The sequence below is a fragment of the Loxodonta africana genome, chromosome 5, assembly GCF_030014295.1.
Source record: "Loxodonta africana isolate mLoxAfr1 chromosome 5, mLoxAfr1.hap2, whole genome shotgun sequence".
Taxonomy (NCBI): domain Eukaryota; kingdom Metazoa; phylum Chordata; class Mammalia; order Proboscidea; family Elephantidae; genus Loxodonta; species Loxodonta africana.
The window spans coordinates 1,779,871-1,794,750 of record NC_087346.1 but is presented as its reverse complement, the minus strand read 5'-3'; the positions used below and the strand labels follow the sequence as shown (position 1 = coordinate 1,794,750).

Below are 14,880 nucleotides of genomic sequence, written 5' to 3'. Positions count from 1 at the left end.
CACGGACAGTTTATGCCTGGACAGGAGCTGCTTCTGTATTGAGCTCCCCCGGTTAGTGGAACTAACAAATTATCTTTTCCCCCAAATGCAAATTTTTTCCTTTCCCAAGGCCGAGAGGATGGCTCTAGGTGCTCAACAGTGTCTATCTCAGGCCCAGGGGATTCAGCCGCTGAAGCCGGTTTGGGGGCGGGGGGTGCATTAAAATATACGCGAGTACTTAGCTTTTGCCGAGAGCGCCATTCCTCAGGTTCCGCAAGTGTGAGTGGGCTGTGTGGCTGGCTGCCTCTCCCTGAGGAAACAGCAGCTGAACGCTAGTACCAGCCCGCTGCCGCTTCGAGAATGGTGCCTAAGGGCTCTCTGTGACTCAGGTCCAATAACTCCTCTCCACTTCTGAATGGGCTCTTCCTCCCCCTTCCCCTCAGTTCATTTTCCAAGCTTGCCTTTGAAGCTCAGGGCTCCCAGCTTGTCACAAATATACTCGTTTCATCTGTTTTTTTGGGTCTTTGTTGTAAAGAGGGGTCGCCTGAAGTGTCTGCCTATTCCGCCATCTTTGCTCTGCCACTGGTCGGCAGTTCAAATCCACCAGGCATTCCTTGGAACTCTATGGTGCAGCCCTACTCTGTCCTGTAGGCTCACTATGAGTTAGAACTGACTCGACGGCAATGGTTTTTTTTGGTTTATCTCTTATCATGTAAAACTAAACAATAGTTTAGCTTAACTAGTAAATAATGTCTGCCTTAAGTAATATGCTCTTTTAAGATCTATTTACATGTTTTTTACATGGGATCAAAGTGACATCAGCAACTCGAAAGATTAGATAGAAACTGTAGGGGGCTATGAGTTTATGTTAATGGGGGAGGAATAACTCAGAGAAGGAGGTGAGACTGGTTGTACAACTTGAAGAATGTAGTCAATGTCACTGAATTGCACATGTAGGAACTTGAATTGGTGTATTTTCTTTTTGTGTATATTCTCAAGAACAACAACAAAACAAATTGTTTTAAAAAATAAATAGAAGGCAATTTTTAAAAAGTTCTACGGATGGGATTGCATTGCTTTCCCCACCCCTCTCCCATATATACCTGGTGGTATAGTGGTTAAGTGCTACAGCTGCTAACCAAAAGGTTGGCAGTTCAAATCCTCCAGGCACTCCTTGGAAACTCTATGGGGCAGTTCTACTTTGACCTGTAGGGTTGCTATGAGTCGGAATCAACTTGACAGCACTGGGTTTGGTTTTTTGGGTCTCCCTTATACCAGATAATTGGGAGCCTGAGGAACCACTAACATCTTCAAAAACAACCCATTCCACTTAGAGAAAAAGGATGCTGGGTCACATGCTAGTCCCTGAAATCACCCTTCCATTGCCAGCTTAGACATTTCCTTTCCCAAAGGAATTCCAAGGTTTAGGTAGCCCCTGCAGAATCCTGCAGCCTGTATTGGCGAAATACATTTTTGTATTACCTGATACACTGGTCTGAAAACAGCTAGACCTTCCCATGGTTCGGAATTCCTCTAAATGCTTAAAAAATTCACATGGTCACTCTTTTCTTCTAAAGCTGATGTGACTTAAAAGTCACCGTTGGGAAGTTGGGCCAGTGTGACCCTACCTCCTCTTGACAGAGAAAAGTCCACAGTCATTACCACCTATCACTGCGTCCTCACACAGACGGGGAAAACAAAATAGAAAAAACCCTGTTGTTGCTGTTGTTACCTGCTTACGAGTCAGCCCCTGACCCATGGCAACCCCATGCTCAACAAAATGGAACACTCCCTGGCTTTGCGCCGCGACTGAGATTGGTTTTGCATTGGGTTACTGTGATCCACAGGATTTTCAATGGCTAATCCTTGGACGTAAATCACCAGGCCTTTCTTCCTTGTCCATTTTAGTCTGGTAGCTCCACTGAAACCTGTTCAGTATCCTAGCAACATGGACACCTCCACTGACAGACAGTGGCTGCGCATCAGCTGTGCTGACCAGGAATTGAACCTGAGTCTTCCTCGCGGAAGGCAAAAATTCTGCTGCTAAACCAGCAATGCCCCCGCCACACACAAAAAGGAACCCTACTGTGAAAAACACTTTAACTAGAATGTGGAAAACACTAGTTAGGACATCAGCATTAAGGTGTCACACATAAAGACCAGTTATCCCAAAGACAAATATTTTAAAAATTGTTGAGTGCTAACCTGCCACCTAGAGCCCTGGTGGTGCAGTGGTTAAGAGCTTGGCTGCTACCCAAAAGGTCAGCAGTTTGAACCCACCAGCCGCTCCTTGGAAACTCTATGGGGCAGTTCTACTCTGTCCTATAAGGTTGCTATGAGTCGGTGCTGACTCGACAGCAATGGGATTTTGGTTTTACCTGCCATCAAAGAAGAAGAACTTCCCCCGTCCATTCTTTTCTCCGTGAACAAAGTTCCCCTCAAATCTGTCAGTAGAGGAGTAGGTGACGGTGCAGAATCCGTGTGGTAATCCATCATCATCCAGGTGCCCTGAGAGAAAGGAAACCACAAGGCAAACCTTAATATCTTCAACGCTCCCCCACCAACGCGTCAGCGGTCAGATGCTGCCTGGCAACCCCTCTGAGCTGCTAAAGAATCCCTTACCTGTGTGGGTACTGAACCCACAGATGTTTCTAAACTCATCTGCATCAGCATGACCAACTGGATTGTTATGTACACTGTGTGAGCCAAGAGGCCCACAACAGACTTAGACACATTTCAGAATATGAACCTAAAATAAGTTTGTATTTTACTGGAGATTGAGAGTAATTATCAATATAATGTTTGCAGTGCATGTTACAATCTACAAAGTACACTCCTACATTGTACTTCTCATATCTGGAATAAAACAAACAAACAAAAAAACCCGAACCCCCACTGCTGTCGAGTCAATTCCGACTCACAGTGACCCTGTATCTGGAATAGATGCTCCCAAATGCTCACGCTTAAAACGCTCATGCTCAACTGAGACAGCACTGGCTTATAATCTACTGCCTGTCATGGACTGAACTGTGTCCCCCAAAAATGTGTCAACTTGGTTAGGTCATGATTCCCAGGATTGTGTGGCTGTCCTCTATTTTGTGATTGTAATTTTATGTTAAAGAGGATTAGGGTGGGATTGTAACACCCTTACTAAGGTCACATCCCTGATCCAATGAATTTTTTTTTTTTTTTATGGCCAGTACCAGCTTTTATCTTACAAAAGATAAAAGGAAAGGGAAGCAAGCAGAGAGGGGGGACCTCACACCACCAAGAAAGAAGCACTGAGAGCAGAGTGCATTCCTTGGACCCAGGGTTCCTACACAGAGAAGATCCTAATCCAGGGGGATGATTGATGACAAGGACCTTCCTCCAGAGCCGAAAGAGAAAGCCTTCCCCTGGAGCTAAAGTTGGACTTCTAGCCTATCCGACTGAGAGAATAAACTTCTGTTTGTCGAGGCCATCCAATTGTGGTATTTCTGTTATAGCAGCACTAGATGACTAAGACACTACCAGATACATTGTCTTTGCAATAAATGATCTAATTCTAGAAATAAAGTACGCAATATGATTTTACATATTATTATGTAGTTTTTTTTTTTTTTTATGTAGTTACTAGCCTTAAAGAAGCCCTGGTTGCGTAGTGGTTAAGCACTTGGCTGCCAACTGAAAGGCTGGTGGTTTGAGCCTAACCAGCCACTTTGTGGGAGAAGGATGGGGCAGTTCTGCTCTGTCCTACAGGGTCACTATGAGTCAGAATCAACTCAACAGCAGTGGGTTTGGTTTGGTTTATTAACCTTAAAACTTACTGTTTTACTTCAAAAATCTTTTAGCTTTGAATGCTTAGTAATAAGCTTATTACATGTCCTCTGCCACTTTATTCAGAAGGTTTGTATTTTAAATGTAGCTAGAAGTATCCACATGGCCATTTAAATGGTGATTTAGTATTTTTTTTTTTTTTTTTAGTATAGGGGCAGTTATTACACTGTGATCTTTAAATTGTTGGTTCTTCCTGGGTCATAGACAGGTACATTATAATATTTGCTTAAAGTCTACATTTATGTTTTTAATTACCATCTACATATTTCACAAAACACAGGAATCACCTCACTGAGAATAATCCCAGTTATTCTCGTGAGTTAATTTTGTGATGGCAGGTGAAAATGAAGGCAGTAATCTACTGGCCTTTTCCTGGGCTACCCCGAGTCTTGGATAAAAAAGGTATTAAACATTGTGTGCAGTGCAGGGACATTAAACACTTAAATGTGGCTTCCAGGTGGCTCACAGATATAAGACTATAAAGAAAACACACACCATACCACCATAATGAAGGCTTTAATTTCCTAAAATGTTTTCTTCTAAAGTGAAAAAAAAAAAAAAAAAAAAGAACATCCCATGGAAGAGATGGTAAGCAAGCACTCTTATAATATATTTTTTAAAAAGTACACCCACTCTTCACTTATTGACATGATTAGGTTCCAAAGACCAGGTCATTATGCAAAAATCACTGTTATGCAAAAATGGAGGATGACCCCATAAGATAACAAAATGGAGGGTGACAAGATCATTACAAAGCTGCCAAATTACATCATTACATAACTACCAAACCACTGAGAATCAGGCCCAGCCAAGTTGATACCTAACCTTAACCATCATAGGCTGCGTTAATCCTGCCTTGCACCTTGGCATTTGTTACTGCCAGGCATACATCGTTAATGCGCAAAATATTTGGATAGTAGATTTTTCACTATTGCCTTAAATGTGAAATGTTGGATGACGAGATAGTCGATAAGGGAGGGGTAGGTGTATTACTGATAATATAAAAATAAAACAACAAGGAACAATACAATGTTTTATGACTACATCTGACTGTATAGATTAGTAGAATATATTACAATAAATCATGCCAACTTAAATAAAATCACAATAGATATAATTCCTTTATACTTAACAAAAACTTTTTTTATCAAGGGCTAGAAAATTAATGGCCTGGAGGGAACTAGGCCACACTTGCTTTCCTCTCTCTCAAAACCCAACGGCATGTGACATAATTGAATGACACTTGAGTCACATAAATAATTTGGACAATTATTTTCTAAATATCTACTTTTTTAAATGTTAAATCTATATTTTTTCCTTTTTTATAAAAAAATCACAGTGTACAGCTAAAAATTTGCTTTTATGAAATGCTGGAATCAAATTAAACACAGCCATTAATATTCCTATAAATTCAGCTTCCTACTTTTGGTTTTGGTATAAATATCAGAATAATCATTTTAGCCTCCCATTAAAGTATTTACTTGTTTGTTGAAAATGTTTTCCTCGTAGAAAACAGTTCACACATTTTCAGATTTTAGAAAAAGTTAATGTTGGATAAAGTTTGTCAGTCCACTTTAGTAAAATAAACATGAACACTAAGGGGAAAAACCCAACACACATTTATTTCCATCTTCCCTCAGTCACAGTACCCACTGCTGTTGCGTCGGTCCAGACTCAGCAACCCTATAGGACACCGTAGAGCTGCCCCATCGGGTTCCAAGGCTGTAATCTTTAGGGAAGCAGACTATCGGGCTTCCAAGGCTGTAATCTTTAGGGAAGCAGACTATCGGGCTTCCAAGGCTGTAATCTTTAGGGAAGCAGACTATCGGGTTTCCAAGGCTGTAATCTTTAGGGAAGCAGACTGCCACATTTTCTCCTGGGAAGCCAGTTGGCGGTTCGAACTGCTGGCCTTCTGGTTAGCAGCTAAGCACATAATCGCTGTGCCGCCAGGGCACCAGTCACAATAGTTCTGTCCTATTTCTGAATAAAACACTGAAGTTTCACCCTTAGCACGGACTTTAGATATATTAGCAAAAACTTTAAAAGTCCTTAAGGAACAGGACTGATCCCAACTGACATGAGAACAAAATATCAACCCCGCTCCACGAAGGACACTGTCGCAACCACTCTTTCAACAGGCCAGTGAACAAGTCCCATCATCCTCTTACTGCCTTGGGAGAGAGGAACAGAGAAGGGCCACTGAATGATTCCTGCTTCTCTAGTAGCACTGTCTTTAGGAGTTGCCCGCATGTGTGGCCCTTCCCTGCCATGATAAAGGTTTTTAGCTTGCTTATTGGGAGAAAGCTCTGGAATCCCCCCTATCAAAACTCCAGTTGACCAGTTGTCGTCCAGTGGACTCCAACACATGGCAACTTTGTGTGTGTCAAAATAGAACTGTGATCCATAGAACTGTCAATAGCCTATTTTTCAGCAGTAGCTTGCCAGGTCTTTCTCCCAAGGCACCTCTGAAGGAACCTGAACGTCTAACCTTAAGCTTAGCAGCTGAGTGTGTTAACCATTTATATACAACCCAGGGACTTCCTATCAGACCTCAGCAGGACCCTTTGTTGGCTCATTTGTTTTATTTTGTTTTCTTCTCATCCTCTGAAAAGGAGGATGAAGTGATCAATTACCGGGAGCTAGAAATGAACAGTTGCGATCATTCAAGATTTCTACCCTGAATATTTAATAGCCTGGCGCATTTTTCCCAGCAGTAGAACTTTATAACTAAAACAACAACAGAGAGCCTTTGCAAAGAAAAAAATGTAGAGAAAAGGCTGGGCTGCTGTGTCCTCACATCCCCTTTCAGCCTTGGTGCTACAAGAGCTTCTGGTATGCTATTCAAATACCACGTGGGCAACAGGATCATGCAACATACTGAGATACAGAAAAAGTTTACGCACCTACCATGTATGTAGCACTGGGTTTTGCGCTTTCCTGTTATCTAAGGCAAACGTCACAACAATCCTCCAAATTTCCGTCTTACAGACGAGGATGTTAAAGCAGGGAGGCTCCATGACTTGCCCAAGAATCACATCAGCCACTCTGAACTGGTGATGAACGCTGGAAACTCCTCTCCCAAATCTTTCAATTCCTGTTTCTCTAAATTAGGGCAAATGGCAGAAAGCCCTTTCCTCCTTGCTGGTGGTGGATGGAAAACAACAACAAAACCAGCCTGTTGCCTTTGATTCGATTCAGACCCGTAGCTACTCCATGTATTACAGAGGAGAGCTGCTTGTCCACAGAGCTGTCTTGGCTGCGATCTTTATGAAAGCCGATCCCCAGGCCTCTCCTCTGCAGCACTGCTGGGTGGGTCCAAACAACTAGCCTTTAGGTTAGCAGTCCATAGTCCAGCTGCATCACTCAGGGACTGAGAGTGGAAGAAGGTGCCTCTAAAAAGGTAGGCACCCCCAGGTCCCCGGTAGAGAAGTGGAAGATGTCTTAGTAGTTAATATAATTCTCTTAGAACCCCCAAGACTTTCAACAGCATATCCTGGCTGTAAATTCCTACCCCTTCCAAGTGTTACCTAACTCAAAGGGAAACACCAGCCCTCCCTCTCAGATTGAGGTCAGTTTGTAAAATGCACCATGTCTGCCAAGAGCCACACGGCCAGTTCCCACTAAACAGAGGGCGAGCGTCAGGCCCAAACAACAGGGTAAATTAACTCGAATGATTGCTCTGTGGTTATAACGCTGTCCCAGTTAATGTACCATCTATATAGCCACAGAATGACTTTAAACATTTACAGAAGGTGGAGGAAAAAACTGCAACAGTGTCACAAGTCTACTTTTTCACTTTGTTCTAAAGATCATTAACTATCAAGCAGACAGAAATTTAAATTTCTCCCCTCTGAGCTTTTTCCTTAACCTGGTAACAGTCAGCCCTGTATTCTGCGTGGTGATGGTAACGTCTCAGCAAAGAAAATTCTCTCCAGATCAGGCACCCAGCTGCTTCTGGAAAGAAGCTCTGCCTCAGGCTTACTCACAGGAGATCTGGGAGTAGTGTGTGTGCGTGTCTGTTTCCCTCAGAAGAGGCCCTTACACACACTGTTGGTTTTGTAGAATAGAATACAGCTTTAAAAATAATAATAATAAAAAAAAGGTACTATTAATAATAAAAGGTGAGCTTATTCTGTTTGGAGTCCTGGTGGCACAGTGGTAAAGAGCTCGGCTGTTAACCAATACGTTGGCAGTTCGAATCTACCAGCCATTCCTTGGAGACCCTAGAGGGGCAGTTCAGCTCTGTCCTATAGGGTCACTATGAGTTGGAATCAACTCGATGGCAATGGGTTTGGCTTTTATTTTTTTATTCTGTTTAACGCAAAGAACATACCCTCATGATCATGTATCTATAAACCAAAAAACCAAACCTCATTGCCATCGAGTCGATTCTGACGCATAGAGACCCTACAGGACCGAGAAGGGCCCTCTAGGGTTTCCAAAGCTGTAATCTCTATGAAAGCTGACTGTCACATCTTTCTCCAGCAGAAGGGGTGGTGGGTTTGAACCGCGGACCTTTTGGTTAGCAGCTGAGCACTTCACTATTGTGTACCGGGACTCCTCTTAATGTATTTATACACAACTTGATTTTTAAGATTAATTCTTTGTGAGAGCTCAATTATTCGTTGTTAGGGCCATAATTTGAATGTGTGGCCCACACGGAGAGGGTGCTATCAGTACAGCATGCATTTTTCTTAGATACAAGAGCACTAGCCATCTTATTGGAGGCAGGTAGAACCGTTAATAAAATATATACATATTCTTAATATGCTGAGGGAGTAAGACAGTGAAACCCTGAGATGGTTATTTTCATTCCTGGCACCTTAGTCATGGAATTCTGATATTTCCCCTTTCTGAGCATTCTTCCTCAGTGTCTCGTACATGTTTCTAGGCCTTTCCATTTTCTTCTGCCACGGTCGCTGATCTGGGCCCTCATAACCGCCAATCGAGGAGCCCTGGTGGCATAGTGGTTAAAGTGTTCAGTTGTTAACTGGCAAGTCAGTGATTCGAACACACCAGCAGCTCTGTGGGGGAAAGATGTGCCACTTTGCTCCTGTAAAGATTACAGCACCCTATGGGGTACTTCTACTCTATCCTATAGAGTCGCTATGACTTAAAATCAACTCAGTGGCAATGGGTTTGGTTTTTGGTTTTGAACTGCCCATTGGGGCTGTTGGAAAGTGCCTTTTAGGTACCCACCTTACCTGCGGTTTCAGCCCCTCTTACTGCCCTGCTTACCATTGCCTGTCAACTTTCCCAGAGCAAAGCTCCGATCCGGTCATTCCCAGCTCTAGAGCCTCCATGGCTTCCTACGGCTTCCAGCAGAGTCCACGTTCTTAGCCTGTGAGCTGGGCCCAGCCTCCTTTCCCTATCTCACCCTGCACTTTTCCTCTTCAAGCCCTATATTATAGGAGAACTGAGTGATTAGTCTGTGAATATGCCTCCATAATTCCATACCTCTACGTCTTTACTTAGGAGGTTCCCCTTCAACTCTGTATCACTTCTGAGAAATCTCTCTCCACTTATTTCCCCAAGCTGGAAGTAAGTTTTTGCTTTCTCTCAACCACCACAATTCATCTGTATAGATATGATGTATTTATCTGAAACTGTATTAGGGGCCATATTGTATTCACCTTTGTATCTATGGGCAGACAAAGAAATAGATACAGTAATAAATATTTCTGCTCCCCAGGGCCTTGAAGAATAACATTGGAAAACCAAACATCACTCTCCATTGAACCACTGAGCCTCAGAGTTTTCAAAAAGCCACAGCAGGAGCTCACGAGGTGTCCTTAGGGCCTCTGAGGCCCAGGGCTTGCCACCTTCCCAAAGGAGCCCAGCAGACACAGGTACAGAGTGCTCCCTCCTGGCCCACCCTCCCCTTAGGGATTCGTCCACTCTGAGTTTAGAACTTCACCTGAGCTACAATTCCACCCTTAACAGAGAACCAAAAAGTCTATGATGTGACCAAAGACATTGAAATCAGTTTCTTCCCGAGAGTAAATTTCTAAGGAGGAAGAAAAAGAAGACAAAGGATGTCTGTTGCAGGCTTAGTAAGTTACATTTTCTTTCCCTAAATACATTTTCTGAAAGTCACCCTGCATCTTAACTATTTTAGCTAATTTAAGGAATGATGCTTAATAACCCAAAGGAAACGTGCTGAGAAAACAGTTGAAAAAATTAGCAGATTGCGAGTAAATAACAACCAGAGAGAATTAGTTTTCTACAGTAAAGCTAGGGTCTATACACACCTTTCTGCCTGAATTCTACCAGATTCAACCTTTAATGAGTTATACTGATAAAGAATGATAACGACATAACATTTAACTGTCGCTTCCAAATTCAGTTTGTAAACAACTATTTTATATACTTGACAGGCCCATTAGAAAGAAAAAATGTGGGGAGACAGTATGAGATGGTAGTAGAGTGGGGTTCTGAAGGCTCCGTATCTGTTTCCCCACCTAGCTACGTGACCTTGGATTAGTTAACTTCTCTTGCCTCAGTTCCCTCCTCTGTAAAATCAGGATCATATGAGCACCTACCTCATAAGACTGAATGGAAAATAGATATGAAACACTTAGCACCGAGCCTGCACATCATGAAAACAGTTATAATTTACAAGTAAATTATAACAATAGCTATGACAATGAAACTATTGAGAACAGAGGCTCTGTTTACGGAGGGTAAGGTAGAGGAGATAGAACTTAAAAAACCAAAATATTCAGACTAGCTTCTCTTTGGGAAAGTTTACCACATTGTCTCATGCATGTGTTGGGTGATGAAGTCAAGGGCATTATAGACAGCACTAAGAATGAATGGAGAAAAGCCCGTGGGTGCAGTTTACTGTCCGTGCCTAGACACTGCTCCAGTTTGAGCCTGAGACTCGCCTAAGGACTTGGAAAGGTTCTGAGTTCCTCTGTTTACAGTTAGGTACAATTGAGTCACCATGTGTCCTGGATTGGCCCAGACATTCAAGGTTTATTAATAGTTCCCCCTCTCATCTCAGAAGTGTTCTGATTTGGACAATAATGCATATGGTCACCCTAGAAAACTAGTAAGAACTTGCCCTGATTCTAATCCACCAGACAATCTCAAAAACAACACCCATACATTTCTAAAGCCGCTTGTTTACATTCTGCAAATGAGCCTAAGGACCAGGGGACACAGGTCTTCAAAGGGGAAGGTGCTTCAGTCTGGAGAGCACTGCTGTTACCAAGGGTTTACTTTAAATTTTTACAAGTAAACCTAACCTTTGAATAATGAGAGCAAAACCCATCAATCTGAGAACAGCATTTTCATCCTTCTTCTTTTTTTTTTTTTTGTAACAAGGAAGCACAAGAAGTCAGTAACTTTTAAATTCTAAGAAGGCTTCCTGGATCAACTGAATGTCTTTGGACCCCAGTATGCCCCCACATGAGCTTTACTTATTAGATTGATACATAGCTCTGTGAGTTCAAATCATTATGCAAACTTTCTTAACTTAAAAAAAAAATTACATGCTGGCTTTGATGCTGGATGAAGAAATAAGAAATTTTACAAGTTACATTAAAATGGATACCTTTTAGAGAATTCAGAAATACTATTCTACTTTATGTCATCTTAAAACCTCTGGTGTACTTCAAAAGGAATCAATTCTGTTTTATAAAAATATAAAAACGTATTTCGTGCCTCAAAGAAGAAACAACTATGTGCCCTAATACATTGGTACGATGTCACCACTTTTTCTTTACTGTTTGTGAAAAACTTGTTTACACCAATTAGATAGAAACAAGATTCAACCAACGCCTAAAAATTTATTTACTTAGATGCCTGGTTTAAAATGTTCTGGAATAATACCACACAGCATTGCAAAACATCACGACGTACCGTCTGGGGGTAAAACCAAATAAATAAATACGCTAAAGAGTATTTTCCAATATTCACTGTACAAAATCATAACACTTCAGGGTACAAACAAGGAGATTGTATAACGTCCCCACCTCGTTTTTTTAGAACTAGCGAGAGGTGGAGAAACTCAGCAAAACAAAGTGGCAACAAAAGTCGGGGGAGGGGCGCTAGAAGAGAAGGGGCGGAGAAACACGACACCAAAGCGGTGATATCACCCACAGCCAACTGCGTGGAATTCAGAAAGTTAAGTATCACCCAGCAATTTCAGTCCCGGCTTGCGGCGCGCCTGCACAGCGTGGCGGCGGCGGCGGCGGCGGCACCGGGACTGGGAAGCAGGCAGGGGGAGGGGGCGGTGTGGCTGAGTTCGCTCGAGGGCAGGAGAGGGAAGGGTCACCCGCCTGCCGGACTGTGCGCGTTCAAGCCCCGAGTCGGGACCGTGGTCCCTGGCCCGCAATGATTTCATCTTCTCGTCGGGCCACGGCTGCCACGTGCCAGGTCCGGCCCCGTGCGCTGCGCCAGGGGACTGACCCAGGCCCGGCCTCGGGCGCCGCGGGGCGCAGCACCGAGCGGAAGGAAAGGGCTGGCGACGGAGAGGAGCTCGGGGTGGCCAAAATGGGGTAGGGGGATTACTCACGGAGACCGCTCCTAGGGTCTGCCTTCTTGCGCACCGCTCCTCCATCCCCGAAAAGAGGGAGGCCGGGGTGCCGGGCAGGATTCGCAACTCCGAGGGCGGATGCAGGCTGCGGCTGGGCGGGATGGATCAGCCGTATCCCCCCAGGGGCTCCGGCCCGGCGGAGCCCGGTTCCCGGCCTGCGCCTTGCCGCGCATTGCGCGCCCCCAGTGGCGTAGCCGTGGCTACCCGGCCCCCACCGAAGCCGGGCAGCCGGCCACCCGCGTAGCGGACTGTGGCGGCCGCGGGGCCCGGTGCCGCGCCGGCCGCTGCCGGCCACTCCTCCCGCGCTCCGAGCCCTCCGCGCCTCCTTTCCTGGCCCCGAAGAAATGCTTGTACCTTCCACCGCCTCCTCCACCATCTCATCGTCGCTATCCATGGCGGCTGGGGACCCTGCCCGGCTGTGGGCCGCGCTGCTGCCTCCCGTCCCTCCTGGTGCTCCTGGCGGCTGAGCGAGCGCTGGGGCTCAGCCCTGCGAGTTTGGAGGAGGAGGAGGAAGAGGAGGAGCAGTCGGGGCTGGCTCGCACTGCCTCCCCCTACAGCCCTTCTAATTCCTTGGCCTTCAACTGCTGCGGCAGCAGCCGTCCTTCCTTCGCCCACTTGCCCCTCGCCTCCGAGGCTCCCGGGTGACGCTGCGGTCGCCGCCGCTGCTGCAACTTTCTCCTGTAATACCCCCTCTTTGTTATCGAGCAGCTGATCCGCTGACATCACCCGGCGCCGGTGCGCTCCCTCCCTCGCTGATTGACAGTTCCCTGTCACTTCCCAGAAGTAAGATTCCTTAAAACGAAAGACGCTCCGGGTCCGCGCAAACTCTGCGTCCCAGCCAACAAGCCCCCGGGCCCATCAGCGTTTATCTTTTGCTTATGCGCGACTTGGCGAGCTCTGAGCGCGCCATGCGGTCCTGGGCGTCTCGGGCTTCTCGCGGACACTTCAGACCACGGAAGCCGCCTGTGGGGGCTTTGCACTCTTGACCTCCAGGTGTGCTAAGGGCAACTTGGAAGTCCGTCGTGCAGTGCCAGTCGTCCCTCGTCGGGTCAGCGTCCGAAGAGCAGAAGAAGCGTTTCTGACGCTCTTGCTCCTCTACTTCCTCTAGTCCCCACTTCACCCAGTTTGCCACCCGGAGCCGCACGAGTGCAGCACGCACGGGAGCGAGGATGTCGCCGCAGCCCCGCATAACCTCCGCAAGCCGGTTTCCCGGACTCGACGGGGTGTCATGTGACTCCGATTCCGCCGGACTGTGGGTCCCACCCCAGCGCGCTTCGTTCACACCCTTCTCTGGACCGCCGAGCGCGTCGGGTGATTCAGAGATTAACCAAACCCAAATGACAGCGGGCTCCTTATCAGGCAGGAAACAAGGCGCGCCGAAGGCCCTGGAAGTTCCTAGTTGCAATGTGGTAATGGTTAAAGGAGCTACGGAGGAAAGACCCTCCTCGGTCTGGAGCGCGTGTGTGTGTGTTCTCCCCCCCCCCCCCCCACCCCGCCGCTGTTTCTTCAAGTGCCAACCACTTCACAGAATCGAGCGTCTTCAAGTGGAGAAACCCCTGGGCACCGGGCTCCCGGCCCAGCCTCTTAGGCAGTGTCGTTATGGCGCTCCCTCTTACAGGTGGCGGTAAAGGGCGGCCGTAAATAGCTGGTTAAATGGATGCGAATGTGCGCATGTACCGTGGAATTGCAGGGTGCCGTTCTGGGCGTCTGCCAGGCTGCCACTGCACGGTGGACGGGGACGAGGTGGGAGAGGAGAGCGAGAAAAGAAAGTTGCTCTGTTTTGTTTTCCGAACGGTGTATGAGACTTTGGGGATTTTAAAGTACTTCTAGCACCCGGGAGATCACACCTTGCTTTTAGCTCTGTGCTTAAATGCCAGGTTACAGGTTTGGTTTTTTTAACTCAGTTTTTCCTCTGTGAAGAGAGCACTGACAGGGACATTCAGCCCCAAGCACTGCCAAGAATTTCAGCCCCTTTGGACTGTTTTAGAAAGACAGGGAAGGGCCTGAACCAGGGGTTAGGAGATATTGAGTCCTGGTGCAGGCTCACCCTCAGGGGGCCGGGAGGCCACCTCTGCCGGCCTGAATTCCTCCTCTAGGAAATAAGCTTAGGCTACAAAACTATAAGACCCCCTATGACTTAAGCTCTATTACTCAGAGGTCCTACAGTTTAGGCTAGACCACTCAGAAGTCTTTGGGCTTAGGTTCGACTGTTTAAGACCCTCCTCTGACTTAAACTCTATCACTCTGAGGTTCTCCAGTTTAGGCTAGATCACTCTAAGGCCCTCTTACCTTGGACTAAAACTCTCTGAAGTTCTCCAGCTAAGGCTTGACCACTCTGAAGTCCTTCAGCTTAGGTTAGACGTCTCCGAAGTCTTCTGGCTTAAAGTAGACTGTTGTAATAACCTCCAGCTTAGGCTTTTTTTTTTTTTTGGGCTAGACCGCTCTGAAGTCTTCTGGCTTAAACCCATTGCCACTGAATTGATTCCGACTCATAGGGACCCTATAGGACAGAGTAGAACTGCCCCATAGGGTTTCCAAGGAGC

At 45.9% G+C, this 14,880-nt stretch overlaps 1 protein-coding gene across 4 annotated transcripts in view; it reads right to left on the bottom strand.

Moving 5' to 3' along the window:
* SETD7 (SET domain containing 7, histone lysine methyltransferase) overlaps window positions 1-13,573 on the bottom strand; it is a 90,231-nt gene extending 76,658 nt beyond the window's left edge. The window contains exons 1-2 of one of the 4 annotated variants that reach the window (XM_023548692.2): window positions 12,692-13,573; window positions 2,358-2,487 (exon numbers count right to left, since the gene is read on the bottom strand). In XM_023548692.2, coding sequence (XP_023404460.1) covers window positions 2,358-2,487; window positions 12,692-12,731 — 170 coding nt within the window. In that variant the 5' untranslated portion in view covers window positions 12,732-13,573. The remainder of the gene's footprint in view (window positions 1-2,357; window positions 2,488-12,691) is intronic. The other 3 variants (XM_064285304.1, XM_010590568.3, XM_064285305.1) reach the window with 3 other exon arrangements.
* Window positions 13,574-14,880: the final 1,307 nt, after the last annotated feature.